Genomic DNA, 19,790 nt, shown 5'->3' with positions numbered 1-19,790 from the left:
CTGGGCTTGACATTCCCGTTCCCCTAAAAACAAACCAACGTTGGAAAACACAACGGCACAACCTCGGGCCGTAGCAAAACAGAGCGGCAGACAATCTGTCGCTGCAGATGTGACATCAGAGGGCAAACGGTCACACCGAAAAACCTCCAATCTGTACCGGAGCCAGAGAGAAAACCAGGACTCACATTGGGAGCAGGCTGGAGCATACTGTATGCCTAGAAAAACTCTTAAAAAAAAAAAAAAAAAACACATTGAAAGCCATCAAAACGCTCACCTCCGTGTCTGTGGGCCTGTACTGGTAGTTGAAGAATATTGGACTCCTCCGGTGCATTCTGTTGATGCACTCCCAGATGCAGACGCCTCGTCTGGCCTGCTTGTCTCCCTTGTCCTCAAACAGAGTTCCTGTGAGGACAACAGAACAGAGAGACACTGTTTAAAGAGGAATTCCACCTTGGGTCTTACCTCTGCTCATCCCACCAATTCAAATGAGCTCACAAACAGCTCCCCGGGCATCCAAATGATCCAAACTGATCCGGTATTTCGAGAAAACCATTCAGCCGACTGCGAACGCACTCTTTGGCGACGCCTTAGGTTAAAAAAGGCTCCTGTTAAATTTGTTTAATGTTGCTTTGGAGCATGATTTCCCATTCCAATAGCATGTATACACAAATCTTTGCTGCCGAATTTTGGATGATTACGGATCGAAGAGTGGCCGACTTTTCAAAGGGAAAGCGGCTCAACGTGCCGAACGGCTGAAAATAATGTGTGAAAGGATTGTGTGAAATTAGAACAGCGCGCGGCTTCTCGAAAATAGTTTGGTCATGTGTGAATAGCTCGAACAGCTTTCGCTCACTGAGAGTTGTGAATTCATCCGGCACGACTTATGTTGACGTCCGAGTGTCCCAAACTATCAACTAAATAAATCCCAGGTCTTAGCTGTACAGTTCACTGACCGTGCTCCAAGCGCTCATAGTCTGAGTCCAGGAGGAAGTTCTTGAACCGGTTGGAGATGTGATGATAAGCCAGAAACTTCACATATTGCTGATTAAACTCAAACTCCAGAGGATGTTGCTCCAGAATCTGCAATAAGACGGGGGATAAGGGATAAAGGGGGGGGGGGGGGGTCAAGAGATGTGGACTGAGGGGTGAGCGAGCGGTGGGTTAACTCGTTGGTGCGACGGTGACTGGATCCTTTCCCTGTGTTATGGCTACACCTCTCCCCAGTGAAAGCACCAATTACCATCAGGAAGGAACCCCTCCTGCCCCCCGGGGGGGTCAGAGACATCATTACTCTTCGACACAATCTGGGCAGATTCTAAGGAACTATCATCTCTGTCCAGTGGAGAGAGGAGCCTCAATGCTCCACTGGACGCTCGGGGCACCTGGGTCTATTGGCGAAAACAACAGCTGTTTCGGAGATGAAGCATTTCTATTTTGAGTCCTTGAACCCCCCCCCCACCCCCAGTTTACAGCTCTCCAGGACCCAGGATCCCGGCCAGCCCGCCTTAGCAGCCAAGACATGAGTTTCAAACGACCAATGCAGAAACTATGTGTTGATGCAGGCATATGGGAGTGGGCCTGCAGGACCCCCAGGGACGCCAGAAAAACCTGTGGCATTCTCTAAAGTTAGCATTTCCTAGTTCTCTGTCCTTCAGCTGCTCCCACTCTGTGACGACCCCCCCCCCCCTCCCCCCAGTCGTAAAGCACACCCAAGCCTTCTGTGAAACTTTTTAAATCCACCAAAGTCCAATTTCCCACTTACAGAGCAAACGCATGGAAGTATGAAGGGGATGCTGAAAACACGCTAGCACGGAACACTCTGCACTGATCACTGGGTTCATGGACCATCTGGGTAACAGCCTCGCAGCACAAACCCCCGGTGCGCTCCACTGTCTAATTCACTTATCCGATGCGGGGATTGCAAACAGAGTGGATGGATAATGACAGCTGGATTTCCCCCCTCCCCCCACCCCATTCCCTTATCCCTTCTTCTTCTCTCTGAAGGAATGTAATGAGCTCACATACGAGATATGAATGATGTTACACGACCATACCGGTGTAATTTGGACTTGTCACTATCGCCATTTCCTTCCCGCGCCACCTTTGGAGAGGCGGCGGGGGGGGCGGGGGAGGGTCACAGAGGGAATATGGATAGTTTAAGTGCAGGGGGGCTGTTTGGAAAGGTGTGACATTTACCTGGTGGACACAATCCAGAAATTGCAGGAAGACCGGCGTAAAGCCGCTCCCCTGGCTGCTGGGGCTCAGGTTGCTCCGCTGGCTGAATTTGTGTCCGAACGAGAGCCACTCCTTTTCGAGCAGCACCTGAAAGCCCTCCAGCGTCCTGTAGAAGGGGTCGCTGAGCAGCTGCACCAGAGACACTACCTGAGACGATGGATAAACACAGATGTGCGCCGACAGCTCGATTAACCCGGGGAGGGATGATGATTCTGTTTCTTTCAGACTTATTCAAAGCAGGTCAAACATTGTCATGAGTAGCTTATTGAATATCTAAACTTGCGTGGAAGCATGCTCGGGTGAGATAATTGTATTTAATGGAATTTGATTTGGACAAGAACGCTCATTTTTTCCAATGTCGGATCCAGTCTTTGATGCTAATGTGGGCCACCAATAACACAGAATCGGATTTGTTAATTCCCAACAGGCAGAGCATACACACTGGACTGAATTCAGACCACATGCTGAGAAATTATTTTAAGAAGAACATAGCAATTATGTTATTGATGTGTATCGTCTTAAAACGTTGACACATACGGTAATGGTCAACATATCATGGATATACACAATGTAAGAAACTTTACCACAGGAGAATCTATACTCATCTCCATTTTCTTTTTTAAAGGGATCTCTACGCAACGTTGAAATGGAGGTTACAGATGCATTTTGACGACATCAATTTATGATATTTTTTCCCCTTTAGAATAAATGATTCAACCCCAAAAAGTTCAAAAGGTCTTGTAGGTGTGACGAAAAAAAATTTGACAAGTGATCAAGTGAGAATATTTCCACCATATTTCAACGTGCGTGTTTGTGTAGTATTTTCTTAGATGGAGAGATTGCATGTTGTTATTTTTCCGCATAATGTGACTACAATGGGCGTATGCGCTCCATTTTTCTGATGTATTTCGAAAGCAGAACAAATTAAAAGTTAAGAGTAATTTTCTTATCAAACAATTTGAAATAGCATCTCACGGCACAACTTGCTCCGTTGCAGGACCGTGCATTAATCTACACATGCAATCTGTTTGGCCTCCCTCCTCCAGACGACTAATGAGCCCAGACGCGTGTGGAATGAGCGGGAAAAACAGTGCGTGGCTTCCCCATGGGGGGGCTGGGAGAACATCCAGAGAAAGCCCACGGCTTCCCAGCTTAGAACAAAGGTGTGGGATGACTTCTAGGCTACAACCGTCCGAAACGGAGAGTTGAGAAAAAGACAAAAGCAAGGCATGAGAAAAGAGGCAATAAGGAAAGTCAGGGAAGCAGAGAGGTCAAGGATAAAAAGCGGGGATAGCGAAAAGGAGGAAAAGGAGCGTTGTGCATCCTGTCTGCTGGGTGTCTAAGGCCGTGGATGGTGTGACAAGTGCCAGAGCATATGGAGTTTATTTCTCCGCTCAGGCGTGATGAGGCGCTGGCGTGATGAGGGTGGTGGCCCAGAGAGCGAGATGCTCTGGGCCTAACACGTGCCTGGCACAGGGGAACCGGTTATTAGTTATTTTTTTTTTTTCAGGTTTTTTTTTTTTTTTTTTTTTTTTTTTTTTAAACAGCAGCCCTGGGCTTTACAGATCCAGTAAACACACTGGAAGGACATATGCTTGCAACATACTCTGCAAACTCGACAGGTCATTGTGGAAAATATGAGCTCACACGGCAAAAATGTGACAATATGCTGAGGATACAAAAAAGTGATGAAGATTAAAACAGGCCTTTCGTTTACATGCCTCGAAATCAAAACCATAAACTTTTATGATTGAAATCAGCACAACACAGCGACAAAGGGCATTACAGCCAAAGAGTAGGGGTGTCATGATTCTCCAAATCCATGATTCGATTTCCGATTTAAATCGATAACAGTTTTATTCAGCAATGACGGCTATGCCATTGTTAGACTATCAAGTCTTGATTCAGTCACATTAAATCATTATAAATAATGTTATTTTTTTCTAGTGGAATGAACATAAATAAAATATTTCACACAATTTCATAGGTAAAAGATGTGCTTGGGAGCTGAAAGAGCCCAAAGCTATATTAGAGATCACATTTATTTTGTCTTGGTGGTCGGAGAATTTCACTCACAAAATACAAATATACAGGGGGAATTGCGAACCTGCTTGTGATTTCAAAGTTCGAAATCGAATGCTCATTTCGATCGATTTTCGATTTTGAATTGGAATCGTGACACCCCTACTGAAGTACATTCAATTGCTTTTGAATAATAATAACACTAATAAATAAAGCTTTAGGCAGCAATACACGTGGTCCAGTATCGACTCCAATTCCAAATTTTCAAGTTCCCATAGAATGCAGCATCAGTTTGTGCTGTCGCTTGTCTTTACATCAGCATTACTACTAAAACGAGTTACAATTTTCCGAGTTTCCATTGAACGCAGCATCAGCTGACGTAATGATGCGGGTTTTCCAAACCCTGGTAAAACGCAGAATTACTACTACAAGCTGATACACTTGTTGCGTGTTATGACCTTATCATAAACGTTAGACGGTGGCTGTCTTCTACCTGTAGTCCATAGTGTCCTGCCTCACGATCTCTGTGGAAGGAAATCGCTCCGTGTGGAAGGAAATCACTCCGTGTGAAAGTTCCAAACAACTCGATTTAAACACTGCACAATGTCCACAAATGTCCCTCAGAGACATTTCATCAACTTTTTAAACATTTGGGACTAAAATAAAACTGAGATGATTCGTACCCATTGCTTTGGAGCTGCAAGCAAATTGTGAGGACACAAACACAGAATTATTTTTTTGCCTGTTTTTGACTCCTACAGTTTGCATGTTATGATTGGCTTGAGATGCCGCAAAATAGGGAGAGATATGGCACCGGGTTAGATGCGAACAGAATGAGTTCATTTACAAAAAGGGCAAAAGAGATAAAATATGAAATTAAAGAGCCCCGTCGACGTCAAGCAGGTAAGACCACGCACGCGCGCACACACACACACACACACACACACACACACACACACACACACACACACACACACACACACACACAGTTGTAACCACTACAGAGCGATGGAGTCTATACCACGCAGCTCGCACAAAGCATCCTACTCAACAAACTCATCTTGCTTCACCACCCGACTGGAAGTTTTAAGAACATTTGCGTATTTGCAACGCACGAATGTTCTGCCACTTCTGGTAAAATGTAATCGGTTTTTCACTAATTCCTGCTCCAAATGTAGATCGATGTGGATGAAACTTGAACCACGAGATGTTTGAGATGTCCTGGTTCTAATGAGACCTCAACTGTGTCCATGGGTCCAGTGGTTGTTGTGGGCCGGACACCTTTAGCCCGAAAAATGCCAAAAAGAATAATAATAATAACAAAAATCAGAACAATAACAATAGGGCTGGACCCCTAATAACAATGACATCAAATAACATAGAACTCCAGTATTTCTTCATGAACCTGACCAGGGACTTGTGTACGTGTTGCATATTGTGTGTTTTCCTCACTTGTGTAGTGATGTCCCAGCCGTCCTCCAGGCTAAGCAGAACAGATGAGCCGCTGTCCAGGAGCTCCACCAGAATAAGTGCCAACTGCAAGATCTTGTGAAGCTGTGGGAGATACACACACACGCGCACACACACACACACTCAAAATTAACAGAGTTGAATTATACTCACAAATTCAAATACACACATTGAAACACATAAGCCATACTGTACACACACACACACACACACACACACACACACACACACACACACACACACACACACACACACACACACACACACACACACACACACACACACACACACACACACACACACACACACACAATGGGTCCATTGTTTTGCATTCAGTGCTATTTTGGGTCCACCGGGGCAAATTTCTCCAAAGTGCTGAGCGCTGCTTGGTGTCGGCGCAGGATTTCCCACAGATAATATTGTTCTACAGTTAAGACATGTTTAATGTGGGGACACGGGCTCCAGGGGGTCAGTCAGATAACCAGCGTGATAAGAGTGCTAGGGCTCTCCCATCCTTGTGTGTGTGCATCCATTTCCCTTGGGAAAAAAAAGCTCCAGCACGGATTTACTGTGATGTGGAAGTCACACACACAGGGTGAACGGCGAGAGTCGACCACGAGGTCACTTTCAGGAAGTTCTCACACTATTCCACGTCATTCTCACAAAGGTCCAGACATGTTTTTATTAGACGCTTAGGTAAGAAAGCTTTGTGGTTGGATTTGTGCACGTGTTGTCTCACCTGCATGATCCACTCTGAGTCCTCCAAGGCTTTGAGGAAGGAATCCCCTGCATCCGAGGAGGTGGCGCTGGGAGCACAGGCCCTCAGCAGCTTCTTGAAAGCGGCTTTAACCTGCCGAGTGTCTGCAAAGTCCACAGGCACCAGTTCACAGTTCAGAGAAGAGTCCAGTTTCAAGCCCTGCAAGAAGAAAAAGTCTGGGTTATGATAAAAAAAAAAAAATGTTCTCCATGTGATTCATGCTCTTACTTTCTAATGGGCTTCTATATGATGTACAGGAGTTCACTATGATTAACCACTTAGAGAGCCAGTGATACAAAGACACAAATATCTTCCCAATTTGTGAAATTATTATTACTAGTAAAAGTGTAGGACTTTCTAAGACTCGTGAAAGGCACAGTTTAACAAAATGGCAATGATTTAGTTCTGAAGTTCATTCAAAATGTAAGACTTTCTAATGCATGACCGTTCAAAATGTAAGGCTTTCTAATGCATGCTCGTTCAAAATTTAAGACTTTCTAATGCATGTCCGTTTAAAATGTAAGGCTTTCTAATGCATGCCCGTTTAAAATGTAAGACTTTCTAATGCATGCTCGTTCAAAATTTAAGACTTTCTAATGCATGTCCGTTCAAAATGTAAGGCTTTCTAATGCATGCCCGTTTAAAATGTAAGACTTTCTAATGCATGAACGTTTAAAATGTAAGACTTTCTAATGCATGCCCGTTTAAAATGTAAGACTTTCTAATGCATGAACGTTCAAAATGTAAGACTTTCTAATGCATGTCCTTTTAAAATGTAAGACTTTCTAATGCATGCCCGTTTAAAATGTAAGACTTTCTAATGCATGCTCGTTCAAAATGTAAGACTTTGTAATGCATGCCCGTTCAAAATGTAAGACTCTCTGATGCATGCCCGTTCAAAATGTAAGACTTTCTAATGCATGAACGTTTAAAATGTAAGGCTTTCTAATGCATGCCCGTTTAAAATGTAAGACTTTCTAATGCATGAACGTTCAAAATGTAAGGCTTTCTAATGCATGAACGTTTAAAATGTGAGGCTTTCTAATGCATGCCCGTTTAAAATGTAAGACTTTCTAATGCATGAATGTTCAAAATGTAAGACTTTCTAATGCATGCCCGTTTAAAATGTAAGACTTTCTAATGCATGAACGTTCAAAATGTAAGACTTTGTAATGCATGCCCGTTCAAAATGTAAGACTCTCTGATGCATGCCCGTTCAAAATGTAAGGCTTTCTAATGCATGAACGTTTAAAATGTAAGGCTTTCTAATGCATGCCCGTTTAAAATGTAAGACTTTCTAATGCATGAACGTTCAAAATGTAAGGCTTTCTAATGCATGAACGTTTAAAATGTGAGGCTTTCTAATGCATGCCTGTTTAAAATGTAAGACTTTCTAATGCATGAATGTTCAAAATGTAAGACTTTCTAATGCATGCCTGTTTAAAATGTAAGACTTTCTAATGCATGAATGTTCAAAATGTAAGGCTTTCTAATGCATGAACGTCCAAATGTAAGACTTTCTAATGCATGGCCGTTTAAAATGTAAGACTTTTTAATGCATGCCCGTACGAAATGTAAGACTTTCTAATGCATGAACGTTCAAAATGTAAGACTTTCTAATGCATGCCCGTTTAAAATGTAAGACTTTCTAATGCATGCCCGTTTAAAATGTAAGACTTTCTAATGCATGCCCGTTTAAAATGTAAGACTTTCTAATGCATGAACGTTCAAAATGTAAGACTTTGTAATGCATGAACGTTCAAAATGTAAGGCTTTCTAATGCATGAACGTTCAAAATGTAAGACTTTCTAATGCATGCCGTTTAAAATGTAAGACTTTTTAATGCATGCCCGTTTAAAATGTAAGACTTTCTAATGCATGAACGTTTAAAATGTAAGACTTTCTAATGCATGCCCGTTTAAAATGTAAGGCTTTCTGATGCATGCCGTTTAAAATGTAAGACTTTTTAATGCATGCCCGTACAAAATTTAAGACTTTCTAATGCACGCCCGTTTAAAATGTAAGACTTTCTAATACATTTGAATGGCGTAGATTGATAAAATGTCAATGATTCAGTCTTTAGCATGGCCATTCCAGACACTTTTTGTGACTCAAAGTTAATTGATATCAAATGTGTCGCGTGACCAAATTGGACCAAACACGGCAAGTCTGGAGTACATCGGTGGAACAGTTGTCGAGATAATCGAAGGACATAAAGACGGACAGACAAATTCCTTCCTTTATAATTACATACAGGTGGTTCAATTAGATAGTGAGATAGTGTAGTATCTAAAAAGTGAATACAGAACACTCACACCATTATCGTGGTTTGAGCGTCACTTGGCTTGAGTGTTATGAACACGTTGCATGTAGCCCTCTGCCACTTAAACATAACATTTTACAATGTGCAATGAAAATGTCCCTTTTACCAAAAATGTGGACAGGCTGGTTAAACTTCAGTTATCATCATCGGCAAACATTAATCACACCGTTTATTAAACACAGACCCTCCGGTATTTTTTCTCGTCTCACCCTCAGATGGGACTTTTCTCCAAATATGTAGAGGGCAGCCTGCCGTTTCAGGAGCTGAGCCTGCAGACTGCTGCTGCCTGCAGGGGGCGCCAGATCCTTCCCTGCTAGCCTGGCACCCACGTCCACGGTTAACGGATGCTGGAGTCTGCTGCTAGAGCGTAAGCTGGCCCACACACCTGTGAGGACACAGGAAAAAATAAATCACATAAAAAAAAAAACAACCTGGTTTATTAATGTCAAGATAAACTTCAACACTATTATAACGAACACATGCCATGCTGACTACATTTTACATGCAAATTAGTTGCACAGGGCTCCAATAAATACATGATTTTTGCAGGCAGTCAACAAATAAAATGAAATAAAATGTGTTTTTCTAAAAGCAGAATTTGGAACTGGAGTTTGCTAGCAGGACTAGCCAATAGCTCAAGAGATCATTACAAAAAAAGATAAATTACATGCAGCACCTTCCAAGTGAAGTCATTATTTCTTAAAGTCCCGGTGTTCGTCCCTTTAGGATTAGTTGACAGTTTTGACTAATTGCTAATTATGTCTGCTTCAAGAAAGAGGAGATAACTTTAGATATTAACCAAAAGAACTCCCAATGCATTAAAAAAAAAACATTGTCAAAGCTCAGGACATTTGTTTTCGTACGATAACTTTGATTGGGCAATAAGAAACAGAGTTTAAATAAGTTGTCCATGAAACCTGTCTCAGATGAGTATATCACTGATTGACTATTAAAAGTCTCACTTTTAATAGTAATAACACAATTAACACAAATAACACAATTATAGACAGAATCAAGAACAAAATAGCATTTTCTAACAACCTTTTCTTTCTTTCTTTTCATTTACAACAAATCTCACTCCATGAAAAGTTTGGTGACAAAGACATGCATTAATTAAAAAATGATCATCGCTTATCCAGGATCTGTTCTTACAGGAGGCCACAGTCAGAGTCTTTAGCGGTGAATCATTCCCGAGCGTCCGTGACCAACATCAGGTCCGAGGGAGGGGGGGACCTGCTGTTGGTCACGGACGCTCGGGAATGATTCACACACACTTATGGCCTGGCCTGCTCTCTGACCACAATGACAATATTATATATACAATTCTGAGGCAACATATTAACAATCGGCGGCACCACATTTAAGCAGCCGCTTGAGGTTTCACAAAACCACAGCTTCCAGAAGGGCACTCGCAACATCAGTCAAAACGAGCGCTACGCTACACAAGGATGTTTTTAAATCCCTAGGTTAGATGCTACATGTGCAGTTAGAAGAAACGTGAAATGAGAAGGCTTTGACGATGGGTTACGACAGGGAAAGGCTTTTTTTTTTTTTTTAGAAGATTGGTGAGGAAAGCAATCTTAAAGCGGCAGTTCCACTATACCTTGATTGTGGATTGTCCCCTTACTGGCAGGTTTTTGGTTTGAGTGAGTGAAAAGTTTATCTCTGTACCCAAGCACTAGGAGATGTTGTGTACAGGAGGGAGGGAAGGAGAAGGAGGGAAAGATAGGCCATGGGGGAAAAAAAGAACACAACGTCAACTGGACATCATAAAATGACATCACTTTTACTCTTACTTGGAGATTAATAGCGATGACTGGACTATTGCTCGTACCAACTGACAGCAATACCAACAACCAATAGAATGAATGATGTGACATGCAATCACTGCTAATGATCCCGATCGAAAAGGAATGATAAAGGAATGATTTAAAATGCCGAGGAGGGAATTAACGATGACAGTGGATGGAAGCAAGAGTTGTGAACATAGGATCCAGTAAATGGAGCCAGAAAAAGGTTGCGTTCTGTGAATAAAAGAAAAGGGAGTCAATCCCCCCCCGTGTACCCACTTCTTTGTTATGGAACGACAGGAAAACCAGTGAGTGCGTTTGAAAGAATTTCCCCCTCCGCTTTCAACCTCTTACACATTTTATTCGCATTTGAAGGTATACAAAAAAAATGTCCCGGTAAAAAACAAAACGTTCATTAAACTGAGTTTGCTGGTGGTGATGCATGCGCTTCCTTTGGTGATTCAGAGCCACATTCCAGGCTGCAGCGTCATATGGGTTACAGGTTATATGTTTGTGAGGTCAGTCCCCCTGTTACCATCAGGACAATTCGGGGAATTTAGTTTGTATCATCGACAAGACTGGACATGCTACTTTCAACCAGATTAAAATCCTTAGATATGCATCGATATTACTAAAAGCCCTTAGCAAAGACTTATTTCTTCCTTCAATGAGCGTGACTGTACACTTGAACTGATTCAATCCATTAAATGTTGACTAATTTTTCGACTGAATGTGTCGACTGAAAATATCTGCCAGAAATCTTTTGGCCAAAAGCATGGGTCATAGGAAACTGAAGGCATCACTTACCACCTCTGGTAAAGCTGTTTGAGAAGGGGATATCTAAATGGACAGGGGCCATCTTTGGCATCCTGGAAGTCCTCCTTTCACTGCCTGAAGACACACATACATGAAAGAGAGGACATTTCTCCCCTCCTGCGTCCAACACAAACATGAACGAGGGACACAGATTTCTAAAACACATCTCCATGACAACATGGCAAGGGATTAGTCTGCAGGAATAAATGCGAGGCCCGTGAACAGTACTGTATCAGCTACAACTACCGACAAGGTAAACCAGATTGGGATGCGCATTAAGCCTTTTGGCTCAGACCTGGAAATCCTTCCCTGCCAACTTAGTCTGAACTCGTTCTGACGCTATGGAAATGAAGGGAATCCTATTTCCCAATTAGAAGGCCTTTCATCCGATCCTCACAGCCTTAGAGTGCTCAGATTGATGGAATTAATGATCATTTGGGGGGCTTTTTGACCCAGTTTGCATAGAGCAGAAAGTATGTGGGGGTTTAATGGGGAGGATAAGTGCTGAAACGTGCATGTGTGCATGTGTCGTGTGCGTGTATGTCTGCATCCTGCTCACAGCTCTCATACTAGTGCTGTACGATATATTTGCGAATATGGATTTGGGGCAGAGAAGATGGATGGACGAGGGGGTGACCCCAGGTTGTCCTGTTCCTCTGGCATAACCTTTATATTGTAAAACAGTTCCTTCCTACCCCAGCCAAATCACTCACACACACACACACACACACACACACACACACACACACACACACACACACACACACACACACACACACACACACACACACACACACACACACACACACACACACACCAGAAGGCAAAATAAGGAAAAACATGAGTGCCTGTTGGCAGAGCAAAACAAGACTAGAGCTTACAATTGTTTCAAATTTGCAAGTCTGAAATTATTATTTTTTGTCATTAGAAGTAAATGCCTTTTAAGTTGACTCCTATGCAAATGACCTATCATACAAATCCAAGAGCTATATTTCAGACAGCTTAGATGTTTTTAGTCAAAGTATCTAAAAGACTAACTCTAACGTCAAAAAATAAAAAAACAGGAAGTAAAGTAAATAGCATAATCCTGTTAATAACAGCATATTAGAGTCACTTATAGCAGAGAAAAGCACTTAAGTGATTAGCCTGAATAATGCAGTTACTAATATGAATTACTAATTGTAGATATTAAGTAATATTCGTAATTGTCTTGAAATGTACCTGGTGAAAGGCCAATGAGAGAGCGATTGGAGAGGGTGCTGTTCCCATTCATTTTGAAGTAGATGGGGATGGAGTCCAGGATGGCCTGCAGGTATTTCTCCTGCTCCAGACTACTGGACGACTCAGAAGAGGAGGCTGGGGCTGCAGACAGAGGACAACACTCACTACACACACACAGACTACACTGTAGTGCCTCATAAGCATAATATCACCAGGTTACTTTGAGTGTTCTGATTGGATTCATGCCACGTTTGATGTTTTCTACATATGTTGGTGGGGTTTTGCGTACCTGTGGAGGAGGGGTTCTGGGACTTGAAGAGTCCTACCACACTCTTGCCGTGGAAGCCCCCAGAGCGGAGCAGCATGGCCTTGGTCCGCGGGTGTTTCCAACATACAACAGGCAGCCGGTTGTGGCGGTAGCCGCGGGCCACCTTGTGAAGACTGCTGTCCTGGACAGCCTGGGGCACCACGAGCAGCCCTGGGTAACTGAGGAAAAGAGAGAGGAAATATAAGAATGCTGGGAGAACAGCATAGATCATCATCATAATTACTGTAGATGATAATAATAATAATAATAATAATAATAATAATAATAATAATAATTATTATTATTATTATAATTATATAATTGTATAATTGTTAAAATTATCAATATAATATGAAATATTCTATAAATTTGTATTTTTTCTAATATTACTATGATATATATTGCTACATGCTACAGAAGAGTTAAAAAGACAGGAGGATGAAAAGCTTATATCCTGTTTCTATTGACTGTCAGCATTATGTTTGGGTGTGTGTGTGTGTGTGTGCGTGTGTGTGTGTGTGTGTGTGTGTGTGTGTGTGTGTGTGTGTGTGTGTGTGTGTGTGTGTGTGTGTGTGTGTGTGTGGACCTCTGCCTGTCCTGTGGCAAGACTAGGTGTCTAAAAAAGCTAAAAGTGACTGGCCTCTTGAAGTCCTCAGGCTTACAGGGACTCCGGCAGAGCTACACATGCTGCAGATTAACAGGCTCAGCAGCGTTGGGTGGAGATTAGTGTGTACAGCACCGCATCAGCATGTTCTCTGACTTTCTAGAGTCAGGTCGAAGCGTGTCGCGGATAAGTGGAAACAAACGCAAGGGATTTTAAATTGCAATGAGCATATGTGTGGGTGTACCTGCGACAGAGGGAGTAGAGTCTGTTCACGGCTGTAATTCTGAACTGCTCGCCGGTCTTGGAGCGGGACGAGCTGATGGTGATGGTGCCGACGCCCAGGCGCTGGTAGTCACGAAAACAGGCCCGCTCCACCAACTGCTCCATGGTGGACTTCTCCGAAGCTCGCAAAGTGCTGCTCGGGGGTGGCTCTCCATCGTCTGATACTAAAAAAATATATATATATGAAAAAAAAAAGTGGCATTAGCAGTGGAATCATACTGCATAACATTGACTTATTGCTGCCTTTGTCCACTTGTGCACATGGCCATTAAGGCAGGGGTTCACAACCTTTTTGGCCTGTGACAATAAAAACAGCAATTAGCGAGTGAAAAATGTTCTCCTTAATTCCTTTTGTTATTATGTTGAAGCCAGCACCACTCATTTTATGGTTCACATTTAGGCCAATAAGCAATTGATCGAGGTTAAATAAGAATATGTAATTTACCTTCAAAATGGACAGTGCATTACTGGTCAACGTGCAGGTCACAGAGGTCATGTCAGATCATGGATGTACATTTATAGTTGTAAAACAAAATTATTACAAAGATATATCAATGAAATATCAATATATCAGTATTAAAATGTCCTGTAATGTCTTACACAAAGATTCCAAAACATCATTGACAAAAAAAAGTCTTGTAAAGAACCTCTGGATCAGATGTGATGTGTGACTGTGTTGATGCTCTTACTTGAAATGTCGTCATCCTCATGCCAGGTCATTCTGCTGCCTCTCTCGTTCTTTTTAAGTGTGGTCTGGCTGCCTCTGCCCATCGTAATCTTGCCTGCCTTCTTGGCTCCCTTGACGATCGTCTTGGAGAGTGTCCTGTGAGAAGGAGCAAAAGCCAGGCAGCAACATAATTCTTCTTCAAATATTCTTGCATCAAAATAGAACTTTTTTTTCCAAGTAGAAGACCGCTGTGGTCCTTCCAACGGTGATGTGCTTTACATCTGGAATAAGCACACAATGAGGACTACCAAAACACTGAAGAACATCTTCATTAGGGTGAGAGCATCTGGTTTGCTCATTCAGTGAAGTCAAAGTCCATTAATGTGAGCCACAGTAATAATCAACAAACCTGAAGCCAGTGTTTTTCTCCTTTTGCTTGGGGACGATGAGCTGAGGGGCCGCCTGTCCCGCCGCAAACGCAAAGGTGCTGAAAATGGATTGTGGGTAGCGGATCCTCTGGAGATGCTTCCTGAAGATCTCCACCATCTCGGAGCTCACCTCCTCATCAAAGGCTACCTTTATCAACTGTGAGATAAAATCAGCCAAATTGTTTACACAAAGGACATTCCTGGTTCGAAAACCCCATCTTACCCACAGGCCCCAGCTACAGTCTACATAAGAATATAGTTTAGACGCCACAATTCTGGCTGAATCACCGTCCATTTTTGGCAGAGGGGTTGAAGGCCCGTCTCTTCAGGATACACCTGAGATCCGCCTGTATTGACCTTTCCGCCTCTTGAGGATCCTTATCCCCTGCTATGCTTCCCTTTTCTGTTAGTTTCCTGTGACCCTATCTCTGCCAACTTCATAGCCCTCCCCTAGCCTGCTTGTCTTACATATACATCCTAAAAACCCTTATCTTAATCTCTGAATCTGCTAACGTCCCTTGTTCTACAGTGCCACAGACAAATGCACTTAATGTGGACCACTTTGGATAAAAGCTACGTAATACATTGTATCATAGCAAATCCATACACTCGTAACAAAACATCCAGCAGGCCAAGTGACCCTCACCATAAGAAGAGCTTTTATTGTCGCTGTTACTAAAAAGATAGGAATGGGCAATAAAACTTTTATGGCACTAACTGAATAGTAAAAGACCAAAAACACATGCTTGGCTCACAATCAATTGTCCTTTCTTAGAATCAAACTAAAAATTAAAATTACGCAAGCCCAAACCGCTTTTTAGGTGGATATTCAAGCTGCGTATTTTTAAATGTTTGAACCCAATTTAGCTTGGAGAGTTTCTGTATTTTTTAAAAGTCCAGACCTTCGGCCCATGGTTATTCTACATTCCTAAAATGGATGTGTGGAGTTCTTTAAAAATATTGAAGTCTGGTAAGACCATGTGTGTTATTAACATGAATAAATTGCAAATTCCAAACCATCTGTTTGTTATAACTGCAATTCAACGGCATATACGCCTCATATGAAATTTCCTATTCAACAATATCCAGTAAAAACTAGGGATAAGTACTAAATACTCCAGTGTACCGATATAAATACTGACATTTCAGTCACAATAAAAGAGAGAACACGGATTCTGAAGAGTGGAGTTTTCCCCCTCAGGAATTTTTGCCACAATCAGATATAAAGAACTTAATGCCTACTAACTCAATGTCATCACATCACATTATACTGGCATCAGGTTTAGGTGTCAGAGCATCTTTATGAGTATGAGCACGAGAGCACAGCATCAATTCCAGATATAGTGGTACCTCGACTTACGACTGCATCTACTTACGACTAAGATATGACCAAGATATGAGTAGCAATAGTCGCAAAAATTTGTATCGACTTGCGACCGACTGCTCCAAGATACGACCATGGATACGACCATTTGCAGTTGGCAGGTCGGCGCCAGTCAGTAGTCAGAAGCGGGCGACCTACATCGTGTGTGCACGTAGTTCATGGCTTATCGATATTTTTTTCATATTTACTGTGTTTGTGCTGTGTATTTTGTTTATTTTCACCCTTCATGATGAGTCTTCATGAAAAAGAAAAAGGCAATGATTCCCATTGAAACGAAGAAGGAAGTCATAGAAAAATATGAGTGTGGTGTATTTGGGAAAAATTGCTTCGACATACGACTGTTTTAACATACGACCGTTCCTACAGAACAAATTACAGTCGTAAGTCGAGGTACCACTGTACCAGTATTCCCATCACCGCTGGTAAATTCCAGCTCTCTTCTTAATAAAAAGTTAAAAAAACATTGCTTATTATGATTTTGATTATCTCTGGTCTTCTTTTTTCTGACTTTTATTCAGAGTTGTACAGTTGTTCTGTCTCACCTGGAAGGATGCAGAGCGCAGCTGAAGGCCTTCCTGCATGTTCTGCTGCAGCAGGTTCTGGATGCTGATCTTCTTCTCCTTGGTCAGGGTTGACACTGGGAAGGCCCTGATTACTGCCTGTTCCCCAACTGAACACACAACAAAACAAATCCTGAACACACATTGACCGTTTGACTGACATTTTGACAGAACTTTCTCTTATTTTAAGACCATTTCGAGGAAAAGACCAGTATTTCATCATTGGGAGTCAACCTTTGTGATTGCCATTACAAGCTTTTAAATTGGTCCAGCATTGAGAGAACAGCTTTAGCCGACTGCAGCGTAATAGCGCAATTGCATGGCCAATTACATTACATTACATTTAGCAGACGCATTTATCCAAAGCGACTTACAATTATTCAAACACCGATGGACGCAGCCGCCAGGCTGCATTTAGCGGTTAAGTGTCTTGCTCAAGGCACTACAGCATGCTAGCAGGAGGAGCCTGGGATCGAACAAGCAACCTTTAGATTACTAGACGACCAGCTCTACCTCCTGAGCTACCGTCCCCCATCCCCCAATGAATCTGGTTGGCTCAAGCGACTGTATTCTCTCAATACTGGATCAATCAATTTAATCCCTCAAGGGGATTAAATTTAATCCCTCACCACCAATAAATGAAAAATAAGGCTTGGTTAAAAACAAAAAAAGAAACAGAATATTTTTTTAAATTATACTGGAACCAACAGTATGCACTTTCAAGCCATTGTTCTTTGGGATAGCAATTACCTAGTGGGTCGTGTGGGGTGCCTTTAAAGATGATGCGATAGGTAGTGAGGAAGAGGGCTCCCTCTGCTGGTAGGATGTGTGGACCCCCCAGCAGACCCCCAGTTGCCTCCTCTCTACCATCCGGGTCTAGGACCACCCGCAGCCCCTCCGACACAAACTCCTCCCCGGGGAGCAGAGCCGGACGTAGGATCTTCGGCTGGGGGAGAAGAAAGTCATTAAAAAATATTATACTGAGGGGACAGCCACACTTACACGCTCTGAGCACCGAACCAATCCGCAGTAAGGCCGAGCTCCGTGAGCAACCAACGACATATGCACCGCTTACGCCAAAGCTCCCATACTTTGACCTATATCAACTGATAAGACGCTATAACTGTAAGAACTTTGTACATAGGATATTTTAGAACTTGTCATTTAACACAACAAATAGGTTATATAGTATAAAATAACACAAGCTGATTACAACGCACAATACAAATAATAGCTTTTATTAATACTAATTCAATTAAACAAAAATTACATCTGATAACTCTGTCGAACTGTACTTCGATAGATAAAAATTTAAAATTAGAAAAGTTTTTTTTCCCGGCAACAATAGTTAATGTTCTGAGATAGAAAACGCCACTGCGTACTACTCAAAATAAGGAGATATAATACCATCCAGAATTGCCAATCAACAAAACAGGCGCTATAAATATAAAATAATATTATGTTTCGCCAGAGCTAATGGCTTTCTGGTATTTGAACTGTCGCAAAAACTTGAGCAGAGGGAAGGCGTAACATATTAATGAAGAAATGTAAATTCACTGATTAAGCACCGCCCCACAGACTTTGAGTGACTATAGCCACAGCCAACACAGTGACCAAAAGCAGTCAGCCAAACCACCAAGACAGTGACCAAAGGGACGTACGTTGGTTGCTCACGGAGCTCGGCCTCCTTCCCAATTGGGGCTTACGATTACATGTACTCCAAATGGCCATTACTTTAATGAGACATGAATGAGAGAGGCAAAAAACAACATCAACATTGTCCAACACATTCCCTTCAGTATTTTAGATTGAAATAAAAGTTAGGAAATCAAAAACATAATTTCTGCCATTACAATACAGCACAGATTGACATTAGAATAACACATGCAGAACATTAAGTCATTAAAAACACACATCAACAATTGACTTTGTTGTGTTGCACGCATACTGAGCATCATGACATACAGCATTTAAACACCCCCAGTGAACTTAACTGATGACTTGCCAAGAAAAGCAAGCATGGATTCTCTGTGGAGACTGAGCATCTCGGTCCACAACACAAGCCCATGAATTGTTGCTTAGGTACAAACAGTTCTTTGGGCCCATTTCTTCAATTTATCATAAATTAAGCAATTACTGGTTTTCTCTCTATTTTCTTCTGCATTTGAGCTTGCCTGACATCTGGTGCAAATAATAATGCCTGAATTAGAATGAATAGCTTGCTGGATTTGTAAAGTCCTGTCAAGTCAAGCACTTCTACAATTCAGCTTTTACAATTCTAGCCCTTGTCTTCAGTTCTAAGATGGGTGGGGTAAAGTACAGTATATAACTACACCATACAATAAATTACACTGTGTAGTGTGTGTATAGGAATAGATTCTAAAATACTACCCACCTTAAAGGTTACATCTCACTGACAAATTAAATGCTGGCGAGGATTCAAGATGACTCATAACTGGAAGACCAAATCATGATGCACTTTTAATTTCACACAGTAGGAATGCAATTCTTCATCCTACGCTCTGCCTCTGGCAATCTGAACTCATTTCAAAATGCCTTAGTTAAGCATTCCTCAGTGTTGAAACAGAACTTAAGTGTAGGAGACTGCAAAAGCATCAAATTATCTTTACAACAGCGGTGGATATTTCAACATGAACAATGTGTGATAGCTTCACCAGCTTATTGCCATCAATACTTGACCAGAGAGAAATCCAAAGGCAAACTTAATAGTATTTAACATGCCACTTGCATCAGGGATGTTTGGCCCCAAATGACAGCATATGACTGATGTTTGCCTGCATGAGGGCGGGTGAGAGGATCTATCAAGAGCTGACAGGCATGTAGTACAGCCGGGCCTTAAACACCAACTGGTTAAATATGACGGTATGGTAAGGATGACCTTGTGAGGAAAACGATAAGGGGGG

General features: G+C 42.1%; 1 protein-coding gene across 1 annotated transcript in view; it reads right to left on the bottom strand.

Moving 5' to 3' along the window:
• Window positions 1-19,790, bottom strand: part of sbf2 (SET binding factor 2) — a 104,520-nt gene that overhangs the window by 7,610 nt on the left and 77,120 nt on the right. Inside the window, exons 22-36 of the mRNA XM_079997881.1 lie at window positions 17,617-17,812; window positions 16,849-16,976; window positions 14,904-15,079; window positions 14,517-14,650; window positions 13,790-13,991; window positions 12,924-13,120; window positions 12,635-12,775; window positions 11,405-11,488; window positions 10,411-10,485; window positions 9,017-9,192; window positions 6,467-6,643; window positions 5,710-5,811; window positions 2,197-2,382; window positions 954-1,080; window positions 275-402 (exon numbers count right to left, since the gene is read on the bottom strand). Of these exons, the coding sequence (XP_079854007.1) occupies window positions 275-402; window positions 954-1,080; window positions 2,197-2,382; window positions 5,710-5,811; window positions 6,467-6,643; window positions 9,017-9,192; window positions 10,411-10,485; window positions 11,405-11,488; window positions 12,635-12,775; window positions 12,924-13,120; window positions 13,790-13,991; window positions 14,517-14,650; window positions 14,904-15,079; window positions 16,849-16,976; window positions 17,617-17,812 (2,229 nt within the window). The remainder of the gene's footprint in view (window positions 1-274; window positions 403-953; window positions 1,081-2,196; window positions 2,383-5,709; window positions 5,812-6,466; window positions 6,644-9,016; window positions 9,193-10,410; window positions 10,486-11,404; window positions 11,489-12,634; window positions 12,776-12,923; window positions 13,121-13,789; window positions 13,992-14,516; window positions 14,651-14,903; window positions 15,080-16,848; window positions 16,977-17,616; window positions 17,813-19,790) is intronic.

Source organism: Zeus faber, assembly GCF_960531495.2.
Source record: "Zeus faber genome assembly, chromosome: 3".
NCBI classification, from domain to species: domain Eukaryota; kingdom Metazoa; phylum Chordata; class Actinopteri; order Zeiformes; family Zeidae; genus Zeus; species Zeus faber.
This window is presented reverse-complemented; position numbering and strand designations above follow the sequence as displayed.